This window comes from Talpa occidentalis, unplaced genomic scaffold, assembly GCF_014898055.3.
Source record: "Talpa occidentalis isolate TD23 unplaced genomic scaffold, MPIMG_talOcc4v2.1 talOcc4.7, whole genome shotgun sequence".
Classification (NCBI taxonomy): domain Eukaryota; kingdom Metazoa; phylum Chordata; class Mammalia; order Eulipotyphla; family Talpidae; genus Talpa; species Talpa occidentalis.
The window spans coordinates 115,172,307-115,195,520 of NW_023605083.1; the positions used below are offsets into that span (position 1 = coordinate 115,172,307).

Sequence of the window (23,214 nt, forward strand, 5' to 3'; positions counted from 1 at the left end):
TTGCCAGCGCCCCCAGGAGGAACACAGTCTGCCCACACCTTGATTTTAGCCCTTTTAGACTTCTGATCTCTGGATCTGTAAGGTAAATTTGTGTTGTTATAAGCCACTGAATTTGTATAATTTGTTAAGGCAGCAATAAGAAATTAAATCAGGGCCATGCAAACACAGTTTCAAATCTGATTCTCCAACTCTCTTTTTCAGTATGGTTTCTCAGTCAATAAAAGCTTCTGTCACTCTCGGGTTAGCCTACTAGAACCAGCAGATCACTGCTAATCTGTCTCAAATTGCATTTTAACAGAGCATCCCAAGCTCGACACAATGGTAGTTCAAATTCCAGCTTAATAATTGCCAACCTGGGTGACCTTGGGCTAAGTCCTTTGCCTTTCTGAGTCAGTCTCTTCTATGGCAAAAGTAGGAAATTGTGGCAATTAAATATGATTCCACCAAAAACTCTTCCTGCACAGAAATTTGTTGCCCGAGGTCATATAGCTTGCAAGCAACAGAGCTAAGCCGCAATCAGAACTTTCAATCCCAAGGTCACTGAGCATCCTGTCCTATCACAAGCCTGACCTTAAGTAGGAGAGCCACATGGCAGCCCTGAACTCACAACTCGACTGAGGCTTCAAAAACAAATGTAATTTGAGCTTTGGAAACACATTTCATATATTTATAACATCTAAAATGATTCATGAAAATAAACATTTAAAACAATAAAAATCAATTGTCATATATATAAAGTATGTAAAATCAAAACTGATTTCAAAGCCAAGTATTAAAATGAGTGAAAGAAGAAACTGCGTATAAAGAAATGTTTTCACTTATACTGAATTCAGTCCTTAAAATTGCCTTTTAGGACTTTGTAATCTTCTGCCTGATCTGGGCCAATCTACAGGTCCAGTACAGTTCAAACTGGCAACGAACCTCACTTCATCCTTCTAATAAGCCTGATGTCCTGGTTAGCCTTCCCTGTTGCCAGAATCTCCATCCTGTACAAAAGGAAGATCTTGTCATCATCCCACCTTGTGGAGAAGATCATCTGAAGGGCTAGTAGAAATTGCTGGCTTCTTTGAAGCATTTTCCAACAGCATAAATCTCATGGATCAGATCCTCTATGCCAATGACGCCATGTTTACAAGAGAGTGAGCAGTCACTGTGCTATCTGTTAAAGAAATCACCTCTTTTAATTTTGCCATGAACACACTGTCAATCATTTCATGTACTGACTTCCAGTTTGGGTAGCCCCATGAGGTGGATGGTGCCACCATCCTTGTGCTCTAACTGAAGCCCTGCTGAGCTTAACAAAGGTGCTCTGAGGATCTGGCGAGGGCGAAGAAGTGGCAACGCCTTTCAGACCATTGGATCATACCATCGATACCTCTGGTCCTGATGACAGGACCCTGATGTCACTTTGGGTTCCACAGGTAGACAGATGTTGCCAGGTCTTCTTGCCATTTGAATTTTGGTTCTGGACAGGACATCTGCCATACACTTGACTGGGTTTAACTTTTTCACAGACAAGCTGCCTCCTTGCCCTTTGAAGCATCCTTTGGGTAGGCTTCTTTCTCAGGCACTTGATCTTCAGCTCCACAAAATTCTTTCAGTTTTCTCAAGGATTTCTAGCACAGCAGGAACCTTTTTCTGCTCTTCTGTACCCTCCATGTTTCCAGCCTGAAAAGATGTCTTTTTTAAAAATTGAGATATAACTCACAAAACATAAATTTATATAACATAAAAGTCACCACTTTTAAGTATACAATTCAGTGATTTTTACTATATTCACAAGGTTATGCAAGCCTTTTCACTATCTAGCTCCAGAAGATTTCTATCATCCCTCAAAGAGGCCTTGCATTCACCAGCTGTCACTCCCCACTACCCTGGCCCTCCCGTCTCTGGCAACACTCGCCTAGCTCCTGTCTACGGATTTGCCTTTTCTGGATGTTTCCTATATTGAAAATCATGCCACATGCTACCTGACATGTAGGAGAAACCAAGGTTTCTCCTTCACTTAGCATAAACACTTTCAAGGTTCACCCATGGAGCACATTATCAGCACTTCACTTCTTTTTATCTCTGAATAATATTTTACTGTATGACTATCTCACATTTATCCATTCCACAGTTGGGCATTTGGGTTGTTTCCACTCTGATTATTGTGGATAGTGCTGCCAGGAACATTTGTGTTCAAGTTTTTGTGTGAACACGTTTTCAGTTCTTTCCGATATATACTTAGGAGTGGAATTGCTTGGTCATATGGTAACTCTGAGTTTAACTTTTTTGAGGAACTGCCAGATCATTTTCCAAGGCAGCTGCACATTTCACATTCTCACCAACAGTGTATACGGATTCCTTCCAATTGCTCCACATGTTCACCAACACTTGTTATTTTCCTTCTAAAACAAATGATAACTATCCTAGTGGGTGTGACGTTCTCACTCTTTGTGGTTTTGATTTGCATTTTCTCTATGGCTCTAAGTATGGTAAGTATCTTTCCATGTACTAATGGTCTGCTTGTATATATTTTTTGTTGAAATGTCTGTTCAGAACCTTTGTCCATTTTTCAATTAGGTTGCCTGTCTTTTTTGTTGTTGACTTAAAGGAGTTATTTGTATATGCTACATATTAAGTAAACTCTTAGCAAACAGATGCTTTGCAAATATTTTCTCCTGTTTGGTATGTTTTACTTTCTTGACAGTGCCCTTTGACATACAAAAGCTTTTAATTTTGGTGAAATCCAATTTATGCCTTTTTCTTTGGTTGGTTTAGCCATGTATGCTAACTTCTTGAAGGTAGAACAGCATCACATGAGGCAGGCAATATCATTAGCATCCCCATTGTACAGATGAGGAAACTGAGGTACAGAGGGTCAAGTACCTCGCCAGAAATTAAGCAGCTGACCCTAGGGCCTGAAGGTAAGCGTTCACAGTCCAGCGCCCGATTAAGAACTGGGCCTGCATCCTGCACCCATGCTATGTGCCTGAGTGGGGTCTGTAAATTGTCCCAAAATTGTTCAAGATTAGGACTGCCTGCTTGACAGTTTTCATAGCTCATTTTTTTTTTTGTTCTCTGACAGCAATGCAGGGCCTGTGAGGGGCAGGCACTGAGGAGGGGCATTTCCTCAGTGACCTAAAGCAGCCTCCATGAGCTGAGGCCCTACCCACCTTGCTCTCCATTCAGAGCTCTCAGAAAGGGGTTCTGACCTCTCACTGGGGGTCTAATCACAATAAGAAAGTTAACAAGAAAGTGAGGCCTGTGTAAGTTGGTTAGGTTTAAGGGTGGGGGCGGGGTGCCCTTGGTTGAGTCAGGGGGCAGCAGATGAGGAGGTCCCAAGTCTGGGGAAGGATGGAGACAGTGGGTACCAGGAAACACCTAGTCCAGAGGTGGGGGCAGAGGACACCTGTGTTTCAGGTGTCAGGGGTCTGGGAGGCAGGTCTCTGCCTGTTAGGTCAGCCACCTGAGGAATGGAGCCACTCCTGTCTGACCTGCTGGGATACAGCAAAGAGCCCTGGGGTAAGGAGTCACCTAGTAAGGGGTGCTTCCTTCCACTGTGGGTGCTGCTGCCTGGAGGCCGTCATCTGCCCTGGGCTAACACCCGCCCAGCTATCTGGAAGGTGGCAAGTTCTACCCTGGGCCAGAGGGAGTTTTTGCTGGAAGTCCAAGGCTATCTGTGATGAGTTTCAGCATCATAGAAAAATGACAGGTCTATTCCTGTCTTGTCAACAACAGGAATTCCTGTTTGGGTACTGTCTTCCTTGGAGCTGTTATGCCCGGGGCAGTTTAAATAACAGTGGAAACACAAATAGTAGTAACCACCACATCTGTCAAAGGTGCATTTTATTTTTTTATTTTTTATTTTAAAAGATTTATTTATTTATTTGTTTGTTTGTTTATTTATTTATTTATTGTACAAGCACTGGGTACAGTCAGAAGTGCGGGAGGGTGAGAGAATTCACCAGAGCCAGAGCAGGGAGCAGAGCAGGCAGAAGGACCGAAGTACACTGCTGAGGGGAGCAGCGGGCGGCAGGAGAGGTCTGCGCGCCATGTGGGACCCTCCTCAGGTGGCCGGGGAGCAGCCGGGGATTGAACCAGCGTTGCAGAGGCTGCGGGCAGCTTTGCAACCCAGTGCTCAACCTCTGCGCCACCGGGGAGGCCCTCAAAGGTGCATTTTATGCCGGAAACTCAACTGGACTTTTCCTCTCTATCCATCCATCACCATCACCAACCTTATAAGAAACTTGAGCAAGGCAGGGTCCCGGCTTTGAGAGGTGAGGGAATGGAGATTCTTAGAGTCAATGACTTAATTAAGATCACCCACCTAGTGACACTGGCCCCCTCCCATGGGCACTGCCACCCCCCAGGAGACTGATGATTGCCTCACCCCATGTCCACCCCTGAGGAAGTGGAGAGGGTGGGGGAGCCACTGCTCGTGCCACCTGTGAAATGGAGGCTGTTTCCTAAGAGGAAGAGGCAAGGCCACCTGGCTTGGGGACACACAGAGCCCAAGGGTTGCCAGCCACCTCTCACGACTCAGACATGCTGGAATAATGGCTCTGAATCTCGTGTGAACATCAGATTCATGGGAGAGCATTTAAAATACAGATTCCTGGGTACCGAACTGTGGATTCTATAGATCTGAGGAGGCCCACAGGAATGGCATTTTATGGAGCCTCTGGTGGTTCTGATATAGTTCAATGGTTCTAATATAAAGCTAAGTTGAGGACCTGGGGCTGGCCCAACCCCTTCTCTAAATAATCAAGGAGGGGCTTCCCTGGTGGCGCAAGGTGTTAAACAACACACTATGAAGTAACCCGCAGCCTCTGAAGCGCAGTTCAATCCCTGGCCGGCCAGGAAGCAACCCACGTGGCGCAGTGGACCTCTCCTGTCTCTCCCGCAGCTCCCCTTGGCAGTGTATTTCAGTCATTCTGCCTGTTCTGTTCCCCACTCTATCTCTGGTGAATCCTCTCATCCCCCGCATCTCTGGCCTGTACCCCAGCTTTTGTATGCATAAATAAATAAATCTTAATAAATAAATAAATAAATAAATAAATAAATAGTCAAGGAAACTAGAACCCAGATGAGGAAGTGTCCAGCCTGTGGGCAAGTAGGAAGCAGCAGAACAGAATGGAGATTCGCAGCTGGATGGGCCTAGCTTCCAGCATTAGACCCTGTCTCCTGGGAGGAGAAAGCCAACTTGAAAGTTAACCATCTCTCTAGAACTGAGAGAAAAAGTCTCAAGGCAAAAATGCAAAACATTATGGCCTTAGCCAACACTGCTGTTTGCCACATAGAAAAGCTGTTAAGAATAAGCCCTAGGAACCTCCCTGGTGGCGCAGGGGTTAAAGACAGTGCTGTCAAGCTATCATCAGCCACTGCAGGAGAGTTCAAGCCCAGTCAGGGAGGTGACCCACATGTTGCAACAGACTTCTCCTGATTAGCCCCCTGCTCCCCTCAGCAGTGTATTTCTGTCAATCTGCCTGTTCTGTTCCTCACTCTGTCTCTGGTGAATCCTCTCACTCCCCACACCTCTGGCCTGTACCCCAGTTCTTGAATGCATATATAAATCTTAAAAAAAAAAAAAGAATAGGCCTTATGAGTTCCCATCACAACAAGAAGGCTTGTCCTTTTCTTCTTCTTTCTTTTTATTGTGTCTATGTGAGATGATGGATGTTAGAAGAACTCACTGTGATCATCTTTTCACTATATGTGTAAATCAAACCATCATGCTGACATCTAGAGGGATATATATCAATGATTTTTCAATAAAAACTGAAAAAAATTCAAAGAGGAACTTGATAAATATTTGAAATTTCTAGAAAACTTCCAAAAAAGTAAAAAGCCATGAAAGACAAAAAGTATAGCCTACTGGAAGAAATATTTGCAGCAAAGAAGACAGAATTATACTTGGAGTATCTATCTCATCTAGTCATCCATTCATCTAGGTGGTAGATGATAGACAGACAGATAGATCAGGAAGTCATCAAGGCTTTCCTTGGCTAAATAAGCGAAGAGCTTATATACAACACAGTAATTAGTAAACAAATATTTAATGGAAAATGCTTAATTGGTTGGTAAACTTTAAAATGCATACAAGAGCTGGGATGTAGGCCAGAGGTGCGGGGTGGGGGGTGGAGGGAAGGAGAGGATTCACCAGAGACAGAGCGGGGAACAGAACAGGCAGATTGACTGAAATACACTGCTGAGGGGAGCAGCGGGCAAGACAGGAGAGGTCTGCCGCGCCATGTGGGACCCTCGCCAGCCCGCCAGGATCAAACAAGCGCTGCAGAAGCTGAGGACAGCTTCACAGATCTGAGCTCAAAACCACCTGCGCCACCAGGAGAGGCCCTGATTGCCTCTTAATGTCTGTTTTCTCCTTTAAAAAAAAAAAAAAAAAAAGGAGAGGGTGTCCTGGGAAGCATGACTCAGTGCCTACAGTTTAAATTGTTTTTAACTACACTTGTCAGCCTCCCTTGTGGCTAAGGGTGGCCATGAGAACTAAACTGAGGCATAGGGTAGGGGGACTTTTGGGGAGACGCTTTGGGAGAGACTGATTCAGCTGAGCAAAGCAGGGTGCTGCCCCTGCAGCCTTTTCCCTTGCCTGAGTGCAGATGGGATGACTGCAGCTCCAAAGACATGTATGAGAACATGTAGAGACTGTAGGGTTTGACATTATAAACTGAGAATACAGAGCACACAGCCACATCCTAGGTCCTTCCTGACCAATGACCATGGGTTCCCCTTTACAACCTCAAAATGCTGTGTCCAGATGTCTTTTATGAGAAAGAAAAATAAATGCATTTGTTTGTGCTACTTTGGTTTTCTGTCATATGCAGCTGAACCTAAATTTAATTCATGGGCACTTCAAATCTCTGTGGGAACTTAAAGGGCATTTTCACACTTTACCTTCTATGCTGTGATACGATAGTGCTTTCATTCGTTATGATTGTTTTTTATAATAGAAATATATTCATGTCTTGTTTATATACACATCTGTTTCTGGAGCCCCAGAGAACTCAACTTGAGTGACAGCTCCACCACTTCCTAGCTACGTGACCTTGGGCTGTCAATTTTTCTGAGGCTGTTTCTTTCTGTAAATGGGCACAATAATAATAAAACTTACCTCAGCGGGTTATTGTGGAGCTTACATGAGCTAATGCAGATAAAATCCTTGGCCCCGTGTCTGCCTTACAGGTGTCACTGCCCTATATTATGCTGCCTCACAGGCACTGGTAGTGGCAGACCCAATTAGAAAAACCTAGAACATGTTGTTGAGTAAAAAAAAAAAAAAATTGGCACTAGTATGATCCCTTTTGTGAAAAATTATTTTTATTTCTCCATCTAGATGTATATATCCATGTACCAGGTGTCTAAAGGGATGGTCCAAATGTTAGTAGTGGTAATTTCTGGATAGTAGAATTTTTGCTTTCTTCTATACAGCTGAGAAAGAGCATTATTATCCTGGGAGCACAAAAAGGAAAAAAAAAAAGCCTTTGTAAAACAATATAACAAATTGCACCAAGAATCATTAGTCATGCCCTTTGACCTGGCTGTCTCCCTCTTGGAAACTGACCTGAGGAAGTCATTCCAATGAAGGAAGAGACTGTGGCTGTGAAAGCAGGTACTGCAGCATTACTTACAAAGGAGGAAAACAGGTAACCACCTAAGTGACTTACGTCAGGGCAGAAATTATTAAATTATTCATTCGTTGGAATATTGTGCAACAATTAAAATGAGAGCGATGACCGTGAACAACAGGGGGAAATGCCAGTGACGAAGGAGAAGCAAAGGGGCAGGAGGAGAAAAAGGACATCTCTGCCAGGACCACCATCCGGCATGATCTCCCGCGCATTCAAGCCAGGACTGGAAGAAATGGGCACATAAAAACAGTTGAATTTGTTGGGGCCACTGATGGAGGGTGATTTTTTTCTTTTTCATTTAGAAGTCTAATGTTTCTATAATGTTGTTTGTGTAATAAAAAAAGAATTGGTTTTTTAAAATCCCCTCTGGGAAAGGAGGCAAGCAGAGAGAGGAAGATAAGAGGTATTCTCCAGATGGGGGGTCTGGAAGAGAGACATTCAGATGTAATCTAAAATGCACAAACAGTTCCTACCTCAGTGGCCCCAGAGGGGGCGTCCTTTGTCCTCTAACTTGAGCATCATCAGATGGACAAAATTAGGAAGCCAGAAGTTTAGCTGAAAACAGAGCTGGGGCTCAGAGTGCTCTTCAGATTGGAATCATTTGGAAAACTGATCAAGTGTGCCATTGACGCAATTGTGAAGACATGCAACGCGCTCCATATATGGCAGGTGTGTGTCCCAGGTGGGCTTCCTGGAAGCTAGTTTAGCCTGGTGAATCCAAACAAAGGATATGTGGACTCTCAGTCAGCAATCCCACTTCTTGCAATTTATCCCAAACCTAAGAAAACGATCAAGCTACTGCATGAAACTATTTACATAAGAGGTTTATCACAGAGTTTATAAAAATAAAAAATTAAAACCTGATTCACCAAAAAGGAATTGGTAAATAAATTTTGGCATAACCGTGTAGTGGTACATATTTGACATGGAAAGATGCTCCCTTTAGGAGAGCAGATGAGGTAGAATGAGAAAGCTCCAAAGCAAGATGCATATTAGCCCATTTTTTAAGACTGTCAATCTTCATTTGCATGTAAGAATGTCTAGTAAGACATATATCAGAATCCTAATAGCAGTTAGCTTTGAATGGTAGGATTATAAATAGTATCAGCCAATTTATTTATTTATTTAAAGATTTATTTATTTATTCATATAAGACCAGGGGTATAGGCCAGAGGTGCGGGGGCGGGGGTGAGAGGATTCACCAGAGACAGAGTGGGGAACAGAACAGGCAGACTGACTGGAGCACACTGCTGAGGGGAGCAGTGGGCGAGTCAGGAGAGGTCTGATGCACCATGTGGGTTGCTCCCTGGCCGGCTGGGGATCGAACTCGTGCTGCACAGGCTGCGGATTGCTTCATAGGTTGCATCTTAACTTCTTGCGCCACCAGGGAGGCCCCTCAGCCAATTTAATCTCAATTACTTTGCAGTAACAGCCCCCAAATCTACCAGCTTACAACATGTGAATTTCTCACTTGTGTTCACATCTGTTGTGGTCACATGTTTCTCTGCCTAAGATCTTCTTTGCTCTGGGACCCAGGCTGAAGGTTTCTATCTGAACATTGTGAGTCCTGGAAGCAGAGGGAGAAGTCACTGGCTCTTACAATCAGGGCTGCGCAAGTCACAGCCCGTCCCAGGTAATATGTCTCTCTCTACAAAATCCCCCTCAGGCCCTCAGAGAGGGACACTCAGGAGGGCTAGAAAACAATAATATATATTGAACAATACATAGAACAATGTATCCTTAACAATATATAATCCACCACACAACTTATTTCTTCCTTGTTTTAGTCCATTCAAGCTGCTACAACAAAAATACCATTGACTGGATGGCTTAAACAATAAAGATTTATTTCTCACAGTTCTAGAACTAACAAGTCTGACAAGGTCCCAGTAGATTCGGTATCTGACAAGGATCCACTTCGGGGCCAGAGACATGCTTCCTCTCCATCTCCTCCCATGATGAAGGGACAGGGGGCTTTCTGGGGTTTCTTTTATGAGGGCACTAATCCCATTCATGAGGGTGGAGCCCTCATGACTTAGTCACCCTTGGAACCCACCTTCTAATACCACCACCTTGGGGATTACCTTCTCACCTAAGAATGCTGGGCTGGAGGGGAGGGCCACAACATCTAGTCTATAGCCTTCCATTTCCTTTGCAGTACACAGGCCTGCCCCAGGAAGTGGGTGGCCTCATGGAGACAGCACATGTGGCTTCTCCTCGTTAGTCTCTTCAGGAGGGAAGATACACAAGCCACCCAGCATCAGGTGGTGATGGTGGCTTCAAGCCTGAGCCAGAGAGGACAGAAAGAGGTCAGGAATTGGCCTAATCTAAGAGACAGGTTACCTGACCTGGATTCCTGGTAAATTAAGTATAAAATGCTGTAACAGAATGTTCTGGGTATCCAGAGTGTCAAGTCTGCAACTTACTACATAGATGACTTGAGTCAAGAATGGTTGAATGTCCCCATATATAAAATGGAAACTATTTTATATATATAAAAAACTGCCGGCCTACGTCACACTGATTGGGTGGGGGGATGGGTATTTAATCACAGGGCTTTAAAATTGTCAGAGCTCTTGCACACAAGTTGTAACCATACACTCACATGAATTACATGTCCCCAACTCCTCTTATCTCCTGTCACCAGTGTAGCTTATTGACCCTTTTAATGGTGTCCGTGTGCTTTACAGTAGGGTGGGGAAAGGACTACATCCAATGTCAGTGGAACCTTGACACTAAACCTCCCTTTGCCTAACCCCAGAAAGCGCAGGATGCACAGGGAAGGACCCCACTCCACTTTGTCAGGTCTGGAAGTAGCCATGTGCTCCTGGCACTGGCCTCTCAGGCTAGAAGGCAGGAGATGACAGGGCTTCCCAAAGTACAGTCATTAAGGAAGCATTTAAAAACTAGATTCCTGGGCTCCACCTCCCTGGGATTCTGATTCACCTGGCAAGGGTGGGGCCAGGCTGAGTCACAAAAGGTGATCTGTGCCACCTCCACCTGGTCCTGGCTCCCAACCAGCCCCTCTGCACAGGCCTCATAAGGCAGTTTAGCAGGGAGGGCCCAGGCATCTCAAGTGGCAAGAGCCCTGGAGCGGGGAGAAACCCGAGCAGACTCAGGTTATCTGATGGCATGCCGGCTCCACAGCTCGCTTCTTGGCTCGCTTCTTGAATATCACGAGCAGAGGAAGGCTCAGGAAGAGATTCTGGGGGGTAGCACAGGTCATCGGACAAGCTGCCCCAGGGTCAGAAGAGGGAGTAAGACTAATGTCTTCCTCCTCCAGCTCCCGCCCTCAGGACCAGATGTGCAGGCTTCCACAGCCTGCCTGCAGCTCTTGACTGATAACCTGGAAACTTATCTCTTTACGAATCTATGAACACTGTGAGTTCCTCGAGGGCTGAGACAGGTCTTATTCCTCTGTGTGTGCTGGCACAGTCTCCGGCACACCATTAGTGCCTGCTGAATATTTCATGAGTAAAGGAGAGGTGGTAACACTTACCAGGTTACCACAGGGTCAGAAAAGGCCTGATACTCACACCCACTGGGCACCTGGGATGCATGTGCTCACTCTGAGGGGTGCAGGGGACCCCCATCCTTAGTCACCCAGCTGGAGACTAAGCTTCGCATGCCCCGATTTGCAGCAGTACTAAATTACTTTGATATGATAAGGCATGAAAGTTATGGAGCCTCTTCATAGGAAAATGTCTTTCTCTCTCTCTCTGTCTCTCGCACACATACTCTTAACCTAGAAATTGTGGTTTATATCAGCCCTTCAAAAAAAAAAAAAAGGGAAAATTCTTTTTCTATGGGTGAATGTCTGTTAGTGAATGGAATAAAGACAGTCATAACTGACCACTCTGCTATCCCCAATCTAATCATTGGTTTAGGAAGAAGTATCAATGGATACAAAAAATCATTGCACAAGATGATTGTCAAGGACCAGGACACTGATTTGGTCTTGAGGTTCTCACTCTAGATAATCTAGTAATTTTTTTTTTTAAGGATTTATTTATTTATTTATACAAGCACTGGATACAGTCAGAAGTGCAGGAGGGTGAGAGAATTCACCAGAGCCAGAGCGGGGAACAGAACAGGCAGACCGACAATGAAGTACACTGCTGAGGAGAGCAGCGGGCGTGGCAGGAGAGATCTGCGTGCCATGTGGGACCCTTGCTGGCGGCCGGGGATGTAACCAGCGCTGCAGAGGCTGCGGGCAGCTTTGTAGCCCAGTGCTCAACTGCCACCAGGGGAGGCCCTAATCTAGTAACTTCAAGGAGAAAACTGCACCAGCACAATGGAGCAATTGGGCACTTACCACCTTCATCAAGTGCTCAGAATTAGTGTTATTGGTAGTTGATCGGCCTGACATTCCATACCTTGAGCTGCACAATATCTACATAATATGTATAGGAGCACTCAACTTAAATCTAATGATTAGGAAAGAATCAGACACAGCCAGAAAGGGAGGCTTCGTACAAGGCAAGTGGCCAAGAAATTAAGTGGCATAGAAAACAAATGAAAAAGGAAGGGGGGTTTAGACAAAGACACAGAAGAGACACAATAGCCAAGAGTAAAGCAGACAGTTGCACTGGGGTCTGTGTCCCCCAAAGAGCTTTCAGGTGTTTGGGAAACATCTGTGAAATCTGAAAACAGACTGCACCCTACTGCATGATGTCAATGTTCTTACACTGATCACGGTGTTGAGGCTATATGGAGAATGTTCTTTTTCCAAGGAGACACAAGTTAAAATGCTTGATGTCTACAACTCTTTCAAATGGTGCAGCAAAAGGAGAAAGGGAGGAAGGAAAGAATCGAGGCAGCTAGCTATCAAAGATAAAGTAAATGTAGTTAAAACGCAACCATTGGTGAGCACGGGAAACATACTTTCATTTTATTGCAGGTCACAGGTATCCTTGATAACATTATAAATACCTGCCTACTGCCAGACTTTGCAGACACCCTGCAATGAAGGCTCTATGGTTCACAGTGAACTATTCTTTCAACTTTTCTGAAGGTTAAAAATTTAAAATCTTCCAAATGAAATGCAGGGAGGAGGTTAGCAATCTCTGGCCGGTAACTAAGCCGAACCACAAATCAGGATTCCACACCCAGGAAGGAGCCAGGATAATGGAGAGGGCCCCAGTCAAGGCAGGTTCCAGAAGGCTTGTCAGGCTCTTCGAATACAACCCTAAAACCATTTCTGCAAGAATGCCAGGGGAGGATTACTAGGCTCTCGGTCACTCCTGAGTTCCCCTCCTTTCCCTCTCTCTGCTTAGTTCCCACCACCATCACTCTCACAGTGGAAAGGCTATGATGCAGGAGGGGACTCAGGCGGGCCTGTGGCTCCTGCCACCCCAGACATATCCTGTTTGTAAACAAGGCTTGTTCGAGCAGGTCTCCGTGCTGGATATGCACACGGGTCCACCAGCATAGCTCAGTCCCTTCTATGTCCTGTCCTTTATTGTAGAGAGTGGAAGATGTATTGTTCAGACAATACAGATGTATTGTTCAGAACTGTTTGCCAGCCAGGATCTTCTTTAGAGTCCAGTAATAACAGGCACTCACAGAAACCATACTCCTATGGAAGCGGTGGGCAGACTTAAGGCCAATTCTCAATCAGAAAGGCCCTCTATCCACCTGACTCCACCAGGTCCCTGGGCATGCTGGAGCCAGCCAATGACCAGAGCTGATGTCGGCAGTGTCAGCCCATCCCCCAAAGCCCACCTGGCACTGTCCTGGGACACCGGAAAAGGTGGTCATCCTCCTGGCACTGGGGAGGGATATCTCTGCTGCCAGGTGTCTTGGAGTTGAGGCAGGAGGGTGAGCAACAGAGAGTCCAGCACAGCTAGACCCTCCCAGGAACATCGAAGACCCCTGGAAAACCAAGATGAGTGGATGTGATGGCCTCATCGTACCAATTTCAGTCCCCACTCTCCACCATTGTCAAGCCCCCCACACCCACAGGTCCCTTCGTTTCATCTCTCTTGGGTTTGTGGATCTGTGGCCAGGGTTCCCTGGGGCCCCTAAACCACCCCAATATACCTATGATCCAGCAGCAATAGGCCCTGCTCCAGCAGCTCCTCCACCTCCTTGCTTGCTCCAAATATGTCCCAAAGGGTCAGCTGGGGCTCAAACTGCTTCCAGTGCTGGGGAAACCAGAAGGCTTAGGGGTGCAAGGGCCACAAGGTGGTTAGTTGGTAGGGCTACTCTAGGCAAAGGGGTGCAGGAGGGACAGCCCAGCATAAAGGTTGCAGGGCCAATGGGCCAGCAGGGAGGCAGGCACCTTTCCCTACTCCATAATCAGGAAGAAACCCAGCTCCCAACCAAGCCAGGTCTCCCCCTGATCCTCTGGTCAGAGTATGGCCAGCCCCAGCCAGGGTTTTATGGCCTGACTACTCCCAGAACAGCTCTGAGTTTAGTTGATCATTATCTATTATATTTCCTGCAGCTTAAAAACATTTGAAATCCCTTAATCTAGTCTGTCCTCCCCCATAGCTGGGAAAATTGAGGTTCAGAGAGATGTGTGCCTAAGGATACAGTAAGAAAGAGACTAGAGCCCCAGTGTTTGCAGCCCTGGCCCAGGGTTCTCACCATTGCACCACATTGTCCAGCGCTTCTGCCCATCAGACTCCAGTTGGAGCAAAGCCCCAGAGAAACAGGAGGGGTGGTGTGTGTGTGTGTGTGTGTGTGTGTGTGTGTGTGTGTGTGTGTGTGTGTGTGTGTGTGTGTGTAGAAGCCCTTGACCTCTTACCTGGTGAGTGATTCCCATGTCTGTGCGTAGCCCCATGGCCAACACTTCCTCCAGCCTGAAAGGAAATGCAGCAAGGGCTCTTGGAGAGATCTGTGCCTGTCCCACTGCTCAGCTCCGAGACAGGGATATGCACTGGGGGGCTCATGAGGAGCATGCAGCACGAGGTAGGGTAGAGGTAGGGTATGGCAAGAAACAAAGGTGTGCATGTGGAGGTATTTTGGGGAATGCAGGGAAACCCCAGATGAAGACCCCTGTGCCCCTAGATGCTCACAGCTCCAGCTCGCCCAGAGGGACACGCTTCCGGGTGCCATGACCAAAGAGCTTCACCTCTTTCATCCAGTTGTCAGGCTCCAGGGTCTGGATCCGAGCCTCGCGGGTGTGGCCCCCGGCCCCCTGGGGTATAAATCGCCCATGGGCCCCTGACAACAACAACCATGCCCACTTTACTAGCAGCCAACACTGTACGCTTGCCAGGTATTAAATCAGCAGTTCTCAGAGTGTGACCCCTGGTCTACCAACATCTAATATGCTAGAAATGTGAATTCTTGGGCTCTACTCCAGCCTTGTCCAGTTGGAAATTCTGCGGGTGACCCAGAAATTGGGGTTTTAACATATCTTCCACATAATTCTGGTGCACACTGAAGATCAAGAACCACAGTGCCAGAGCCAGACACTATATTAAACACCTCAAAATACATATCCAACAGCGCTATGAAGTAGGTATTTATTTTTTGTCTCACTTTATCTATCAGAAAACGTGAAAATAAGAGTCCAAGTAAGTGACCCAAGAGAGCAGTGACATCACTGTCCTGAGTCACCCCAGGGGTACTCACCAGGCCCAATGCCAAGGTACTGACCACACTGCCAGTAATTCCAATTGTGGGTACTAAGCGCCCCCTGTGGAGAGGGAGGGAATAGTCAGTGCAGAGTGAAGGAGTGGGCCGGTTAGAATGACCCACCAACACAGTCCTTGAAAGCACCAAGCGAGACCCTTCTCCCCAAAAGGCCCTAACTCCCCAGTCACAACTCGGTTTGCCACTGCCCATTTCACCCTTCAGCCCAGGACTCACATTCCGGGCGAAGTTGGAGACCTCATACTGGCGGAAGCCGGCCTCCTGCAGAACTGCCCGTCCCTCCTGGTACATCTCGGCAGCCAGGTCAGGGGCAGGGGCAGGAAGGGAGCCCTGCTGCACTTGGGTGAAGAGCGTGGTGCCCCGCTCCAGGGTCAGCTGGTAGAGGGAGAGGTGGTCGTCACAGTGGCGAAGCAGCTCCCGCAGCTGCCACAGCCAGGGTGCAACCTGCTGTGTGGGCAGCCCCAGCATCAGGTCCACAGACACACGGCCGGGGAAGAGGCGCCCGGCCTCTGCCAGCGTCCGCAGAGCATCGCCAGCCGAGTGCGTCCGCCCTAGCAACTGCAGCTCAGCATCGTCCAGGGACTGAGGAGAGAGGGTCAAGTGTAAGCACGCAGGTCAGCACAGTCAACTGACTTTAGTGTCATGGACACACACACGGGAAAAGTCGTGAACAGCAGGGAGCTGGAAGGCAGGTGATCAAGCCGGATCTAAGGGCTGAAGAGTCACATGTCCAAATGTTTTCCTGCAACATCCAATTCATTCTTCAAACTGTCCAGTATTAGCTCCATGTTATAGATGAGAAAAACGAGGTTTAGAAATCTTAGGTAGCTCACCCAAGGTTATACAATTGCCAAGATAGATTAAGAATTTAGGATGGATTTCAAAGCCACCAGCCTTAAAATTTTACTTGTAATTTTGAATATTTCAAATCTACAGAAAAGTTGGGGGGGGTAGTCACAATAAACACTTCATCTGGATTCATCAACTGACATTTGTCACTTTTGCTTCCAAATATTATGCTGACTCATATGAGAGCAACTTATAGACAAGAACTATTTGAAAGAACTTTTTCTGGTAATGGAATATTCTCTGTCTGCACTGCCCAACACAGTAAGCACTGGCCACACAGAGCTGTCTAACTGTTAAGTTAATTAAATTTAAATAACTCCATTTTAGGAGGGTTTCCATGATTTCATCAGATGAAGGTGTCCTTCCGTCTGTACTCTGAAAGCCCTTTATAGGCAGCCTTTACCATGTTGATCACCTGTCTGCCTCCTCCTGTGTCTCCAATCACATAACAAATCTTTTTTGAGTACCTACTATGTGCTAGGCACTACGGTGGGTGCTTGGAATGCAGTGATGAATAAAGGCACAGGATCCCTGCCTCATGGAGCAAGTGGTCTAGCCCAGCAGCAGACAACTACATAGTGACAAAAGTGTCAAGACACATTTTTCAGTACCTCCTAGGATCTGGCACCCAAAAGGAATCAATAAATGTTTGTTCAATGAATGACTGAATCTGATCAGAGGAGAGACAGCACTGAAGGGCTCAGTGCTCTGGGAGTGGGTGGGTAAGTTGGGTTACCTGGAGGCCAATGGACAACCTGTTGACCCCTGCTGCCCCAAAAGCTGCCAGCCTGGAGCCTGAGGCTGAAGTGGGGTTGGCCTCCAATGTGACTTCCGTGTCTGCAGGCAGGTGGACTGCCTGGGCCACCGCCTCCAGGACAGCAGCCACAGTGTGAGGACTGGCCAGGCTGGGAGTGCCCCCACCAAAGAACACAGACTCCACCCTGGGAAAAGAGGACGGAGGTGAGTCTTGTGCTTATCCAACATCCACACCGCCCCCCCAATAATTCCCAAGACCCTGCTTCCAGCCTCCATACCCACCGCTGCACCCCACTGAGCCGCAGCAGTGTCTGAGCTTCAGTCACCAGACAGCTCCGCATGGCTGCCTCATCCACTCCCCGGAGGATGTACTTGTTAAAGTTGCAGTAACTGCAGCGCTTCTCACAGTACGGCCACTAGTGGGGAGTGGGGCAGGGGTCTCTGAGTGGGACAGGGGGTGACTCCAGGTGGCCCTAGCTACGTCCAGAGTTCAGTCACACACCTCCCGGCGCTCTTCCAAGGTCCATCCACCGAGGCTATGCAATCTAACCCCCACCCCCCAGGGCAAGTCGGAATGGGATTACTAAATCCACTGCAATTTGGGAAAACGACGTGCAGAAGGGAAATCACTAGGTCAGGATCACGGAACCGGTGAGACTTCAGATCTCTGAACCAAGGCATTCCCTGCCTGGGCACCGCGACCCACCCATCTCGGCTGCGGGCAGGGAAGGCGGGTTCGCAGCCTGACAGCGGCCACGTGGGTCCGGGCCGCGCGCCCCCCCCCCACCCACTCACGTGCACGTAAAGCGCCGCGCGCCGGCCCGGGGGCTCGGAGCCGCAGGCCTCGCTCGCGCCCTCCACGCGGCGGCGCGTCTGGGCCGCTGTGAGCGCAGCCGCGCAGCCGCGAGCCCGGGCCCCGGGAAGCGCCATGGCGCGTTACGCGGCGGCGCGCGGCCTGGGGCGCCGAGCAGGATCCGAACTCGAGACGCGCCCGAGACGCTCCGGCGCGCGCAGGGCCGGCTGGGTGGGTCACCCCGGCGGAAGGAAGCGGGGCTGCGTGACCGCGTGCCGCGTCCTCCGCGCCCGGAGGCCTGGAGCCTCGGGTCTGCAGCGCCACCTGCCGGACGCCGCTGGGCCCACCGCAGCCGCGGCTCGGTGCCTTCCCGGGCTGCCGGGGGCGAGTTCCCCACCCTTGCAGGACTGGCTTCATCCTGTCAGTTCCTTCCCATCTTATAAGCAGCCTGGCTCAGAACTGGGCGCTGGGGACACCTAGATGCTTAAGTCCAGACCCCAGTACAGATGCACGAGACAGGGGAGAGGCAGAGCCGGAAGAGACAGACGGCCACAGGTATTAGTCAGCACCTGAGGCCGGTCTGATAGGACGGCGTGGAGCCAGTGACGGAGGAGAGCGCGCTGGGGCTGGATGGTGAAGGAGCATAAAATCCCAGGGGTAACTGGCTGGCCAGGAAAGCGAGCAATCTGCCATCTCCTGGGCAGGTCATCCTGGATGCCCTCTGGGAGGAGAGTCAGAGAGCGTGTCTGTGGGAGAGGCAAGATGCAGGTGAAGGCCTGGGAAGGCAGGCCGGTGAGGACCTGTCACACAGGTGGAAAGGCAGGGGCTTTAGAGTCAGGCAGCCTGCCTTTATTCCGGCTGAGTGGCTTGGGGCAGGATGCTGAACTGTTTGGGCAGATTTTTCACTAGGGAAGCAGACAGCACTCAGAGAGGAGGAGGGTAGCTCTTTATTTACTCTGGTGGCCTCAGAGGAGATCTCTCGCCAAAGTCTGAGCCCAGAGCAACTAAGTTACGGAGTATTTATTGACTAAAGCAAGGGGTACTGTCATCTGGAAATGCATGACTCAGGGTGCCTGTAGCCTTGAGGGCACTTATTTATCAGTTGTTCCCTAAAACTTTCAGTCTACAGGCTGTGCCCCAACTTCAGCTCATCAACAGGTCAGCCTGACATTTTCCACTTCAGAACCTCTCTGAGTTTACTTCACCACTTGTGCTAGGATAGTGGGGAAGATTTCAAGAGAAAAGGTTGCATAGTGCTTGGCACTCGAGTTTCCTAAGCTTATGCCCCCCCCCCTTTTTTTTAAACAAGTAAAGAGGAGGGCACTGCTGCCAGGGGCAGACACACTGTGGACAGGAAGGAGGTCTCTGTCTCCATGAACTGGAAATCTGTGTGCTTTCTGGAACCCAGGGTTTTTTGTTTTTTTGGTTTTTGTTTTTTAATTTCTTGGGTCAAGCTATAGCCTGCTTGAATCTGGCCCTGCCCATCAGGGGTCCATGGATTTAAAAAAAAAAAAAAAAAGAAGGGGTGACTCCCCCAACCCTTTAGATAGCTAAAGGGCATGGAGTTTCTTTTTAAGAGAATGAAAATATTTTAAATTTAGTGAGTGTTGTGCATATCTGTGAATATGAGCACTTTAAATGGGTGAATTGAATGGTATGTGAATTATATATCATTAGAGCTGTTTAAAAGAATACTCCTTGCTGGGCTAATCTGACAACAATGTAGAAAAAGAAATGAGACTAGCCTAAGAAAAATTGGGTTGGGATCTCAGAGTGCTTGAGTGAGGGTTACATTAAGTAAATAATGCATGCCAAAGTGCTCCACATCCTCACTGACAAGGAATAGGAGGTCGGAAAGTGCTAGTTCCCCTTCTGTCTTTCCCTTTCTCCACCCCACAGTAGTTGCCAAGAGAGCACCCAACAAAAGTCCAGTCAAAGAAAACATGAAGAAGCTCTTTATGCCAAATCACAAGTACAGACAGGGCAGTGTCAGGGGAGGGCAGAGAGGACCCGGGAGGACACCCCTCCCCTCTTTATTTACAGGTTTAGGTGTTGTTCCATCTGTTCTCGAAGCTTGTATTTCTGGATCTAGAGGAAAGAGAAGGGATTGAGAGCCAGGCTTGGTGCCTCTGCCATTAAGGGTGACCAACCCCTTCAGTTTGCTGGGACTGAGCTGTTTCTTAGGCTAATTTTCTTAGGGCAAACCAGGATGAGCTGACTAGTTGGTCACCCAGCTGCCAGCCACTGGCTAGACTCTTCTTTTTTTTAATAGAAGATTTATTTATTTATGTATACAACAGCTGGGTACAGGTCAGAGGTGTGGGGGGTGAGGGGATTCACCAGAGACAGAGTAGGGAACAGAATAGGCAGGTTGACTGAAACACACTGCTGAGGGGAGCAGCGGGAGAGTCAGGAGAGGTCTGCTGCGCCATGTGGGCAGCTCCCTGGCTGGGGATCGAACTCGTGCTGCAGTGGCTGCAGATAGCTTCATAGGTTGCATCTCAACCCCTTGTGCAACCAGGGAGGCCCTGGATAGACTCTTGGGTCCACTGTGAAGAAAGCATGCTTGGGACATCTTGGCTTTCTGCACCTGGGGCCCCAGACCGCTCAGCCCTCCCTGGCCTCCTCCACCTGGCATACCTTTCCGGAGCCAGTGAGGGGGTAGTCTGTGACAAACACGATGTACCGGGGAATCTTGAAGTGTGAGATCTGCAGACCAGAAGGAGATAACATGTGTGGATGGGTGGGGGGTCATAAGGGGAGGGGAGGGTACAGCGGGCTGCAGGTTGGCAGGGAGAACCAAGTAACATCGGCTGGGGGTGGATTAAGCTTCCCACCTTCCCTTTGCAGAAAGCCTTGATCTCCTCCGCTGTGGTCTTCTCCCCCTGCTTCAATCGAATGCAGGCACAGATCTCCTCCCCCATCCGGTCATCCTTCACTCCCACCACCTTCCAGGGTCAAAGGCTGATGTCAGACATCCCCATCCCCAGCCGTACCCCATGTTTCCTGCTCCTGGGGGCTCACCAGGACTGGTGCCTCACCTGTACTTCCTGCACCTGTGGGTGGTTGTGAAAGAAGTCCTCCAGCTCCGCGGGGTAGATGTTCTCACCACCTCGGATGATCATATCATTGGAGCGGCCCACAATCTTACAGAAGCCTTGCTGATCCAGCATGGCGATGTCTCTATAGGGAAAGTCCAGGAATGGCCTCTCACCTCCACCTCATCGGGCTAGCTCACTCACTCACTCACTCATCAAACATTTATCAAGCACCTACAATGTGCCTGGCACTGTTCTAGACTTGGGGAGGCACAGCATCCACATGTCATGTGGAGCAGACAGACAAAAACAAATAAGCCAAAACCTGCCCTTCCTTCTCACCCAGTCCGATACCACTTGTCCTGTCCAATTGCTTCCTGCGTCTTCTGGGGCTCACCCCAATAGCCCAGCATGACGCAGTATCCTCGGATGAACAGCTCTCCGGGTGTGTTCAGCTCTACCAGGGCTCCATTCTGCGTGTTCAGGATCTGGGCCTGGGACCAGACAACTTCAGGATGCAACCTCCCACCCTCTCATTTCAGGATGGGGAGGGCCTCAGGAAGCGGGGGGGAGCTTTGCCTTCCCTCTCCCCAATAATGAGACCCCTTGGACCTGTCCATCCCAATTCAGGGCAGAGGGACAGGCTGGAGTAGATCCACCAGCAGCCTGGACAGGAAAGGATGGAGGAAGCCCAGGCCAGGAGGGGCGAAGGAAACTGAGCGGGCAGAGGCTGCTGCAGAGGAGGCCTGTGGAGGGCCAGGCCAACTGAAGAATTATAAACTGTGCAGAAATAAAGGAGCAAATAAAGAAGCCAAATAGGGTGGTGTGGCAGGGCCACGTGAATGGGAGTAGAGAAGAGGCAGAGATGAAAGCCCAGCAGAAAGATGAGCCACGGCACACATGCAAGAAGAGTTTACTTGTGTCCCTCAGTGACTGCATCTGTGAGATGGGGAGAACTACCCTCGCCCCATCTACCCTACAAGTGGGCACCCCTGTGAGCAGCAGCGGGTTGTTGGGTACATGAAGGGGTACACTGCAGTGCACACTCGCTGCCAGGAGGAGGCCCAAAGAGATCTCAGCATGGTGGCCGTCAGCCCTAGGGAAAGCGAATTATCGGGCACATTGGCATTGGCAGTAACTCCAGAGGGGCGAGGATACAGGAGGCAGAGGATCCGGGGGTGGGGGGGTGGGGTGGCATAAAGCACCAGGAAAGGAATCACAGCTTTAAGCAAAGAGGAGCGCTGCAAAACGAGGGGGGGTGGCGGGGGGGTAGGAGAATACAGGAGAAAAAGAGCTGTGTAGGAAAAAATCTCTGTGCCCTGGCTCCTCTTTGAGGCTGTCCTGGCTGCCCCGAAACAGACAGTGGGCTTGGCAAAAACAGACCTCAGACAGGAAGGGAGGCTGTGGAGAAGTTCAGCTGGCCGCTGCTCAGGGCCACTGCTCCAGCTCTTCCCCTCAGGCCTCCACCCAGAGAGTCTCGGCCAGGCCCTTGACCCCGCAGTGTCTGGAGGGAGCTGTTCGGGTCTCTCATTGAAAGCAATAAATGTTCTGGGGCGGGGGCACCCCAGGTGATGGTGGGAGGTGGGGTCTGGAGGGCTGGGCTGGGCTCACCTCTGTGTGAGGCATAATTCTGCCCACAGTTTCTGCCTTATGCTCCAGAGTGTCCTGAGCAAAGTTCATGAAGGTCACAGGACTGTTCTCTGTGGTTCCATAAGCCACCTAGGGAGTCCAGAAAGGGTGTTTGGAGGGAGCTCGAGGACTGTGTAGAGATGGGGTGAGCTACCCTGAGGGAACACCCTGGGAAGGAGCTTGGGGATAAGTGGAAGGGAGCTAGATGGTGGGAAGAGACTTGCACTCGACAGGTCAGGGGTCAGAGGTGCTGGGACTTTGAGTAGACTGGCAGACTAGCTCAATGAGCAGGAACCCCAGGCCTGAAATAAAATTCAAGCAGGGAAGCCATTCCCTTCCAGACAGGGTCGCCCAGCTTCTGGCCCATCCACATGCTCCAGTGTTATCAAAGCCCCCACAACCTCCACTGCCCCTCCCTTCGAAGCCCTTCCCCCATGAACGTGATGAGAAAGCCAGCCTGGCCTGGCCCAGCTGGGGCACAGACACAACCCACCCACCCGGCCCTACCCCACCTCACCCTTCTGAAACTCAGAACAAGAGTCTATCTTTGGGTGGGTGTCCCCAAGCTCTGGAGAATTTCTTGTAAGTTTATTTCCATCAAAATAAAGAGACAGCCAAAGCAAGGATTTAAAAAGCCAGTGGCACCCCCGCCCCTTCCAGTGGTTGGAACATCCTGAGCAACAGAAAACCAGAAGCCAGCCTTGGAGGAGGCTAAATACCATCAGGGAATGTTCTGGGCAACCATGACCTCCATCTAGAGGCAAGGGGCTAAAGGAGCTTAGGAAAGGGGCCCCCATACCTGGGTACTGGAAGAAGGGTGAGGGGCTAGCTACCCTCTATTCTAGGTTCCTTCTGGTCCCCCCCTCATTAAGCCCCCCCACCTCATTTCTCTATGTTAGCTGGGGTGAGTCAA

General features: G+C 49.0%; 2 protein-coding genes across 9 annotated transcripts in view; both read right to left on the bottom strand.

Moving 5' to 3' along the window:
• Positions 1 to 1,375: 1,375 nt before the first annotated feature.
• On the bottom strand, positions 1,376 to 17,771 carry RSAD1 (radical S-adenosyl methionine domain containing 1). 7 transcript variants are annotated; one of them, XR_008549630.1, is made up of 11 exons: positions 17,637 to 17,771; positions 17,124 to 17,257; positions 16,822 to 17,026; positions 15,453 to 15,818; positions 15,216 to 15,279; positions 14,654 to 14,801; positions 14,383 to 14,437; positions 13,674 to 13,777; positions 13,356 to 13,505; positions 8,105 to 8,339; positions 7,308 to 7,452 (listed from the first exon to the last, which is right to left on the bottom strand). XR_008549630.1 is itself a non-coding variant. In XM_037493896.1 (10 exons), the coding sequence occupies exons 1-9, from the start codon at positions 17,769 to 17,771 to the stop codon at positions 13,388 to 13,390; spliced, it is 1,329 nt and encodes a 442-aa protein (XP_037349793.1). In that variant the 3' UTR covers positions 1,376 to 1,668; positions 13,356 to 13,387. The 7 variants fall into 7 exon arrangements, 6 of the variants coding, with proteins under 6 accessions (XP_037349793.1, XP_037349791.1, XP_037349794.1 ...); XM_037493896.1 differs by lacking the exons at positions 7,308 to 7,452; positions 8,105 to 8,339 and adding an exon at positions 1,376 to 1,668; XM_037493894.2 differs by lacking the exons at positions 7,308 to 7,452; positions 8,105 to 8,339 and adding an exon at positions 8,793 to 9,198.
• Positions 17,772 to 19,568: 1,797 nt separating this feature from the next.
• ACSF2 (acyl-CoA synthetase family member 2) overlaps positions 19,569 to 23,214 on the bottom strand; it is a 32,833-nt gene continuing 29,187 nt past the window's right edge. The window contains exons 11-16 of one of the 2 annotated variants that reach the window (XM_037492560.2): positions 22,284 to 22,391; positions 21,015 to 21,166; positions 20,676 to 20,817; positions 20,472 to 20,582; positions 20,275 to 20,343; positions 19,569 to 19,722 (exon numbers count right to left, since the gene is read on the bottom strand). In XM_037492560.2, coding sequence (XP_037348457.1) covers positions 19,672 to 19,722; positions 20,275 to 20,343; positions 20,472 to 20,582; positions 20,676 to 20,817; positions 21,015 to 21,166; positions 22,284 to 22,391 — 633 coding nt within the window. In that variant the 3' untranslated portion in view covers positions 19,569 to 19,671. The remainder of the gene's footprint in view (positions 19,723 to 20,274; positions 20,344 to 20,471; positions 20,583 to 20,675; positions 20,818 to 21,014; positions 21,167 to 22,283; positions 22,392 to 23,214) is intronic. The other variant, XM_037492561.2, reaches the window with a different exon arrangement.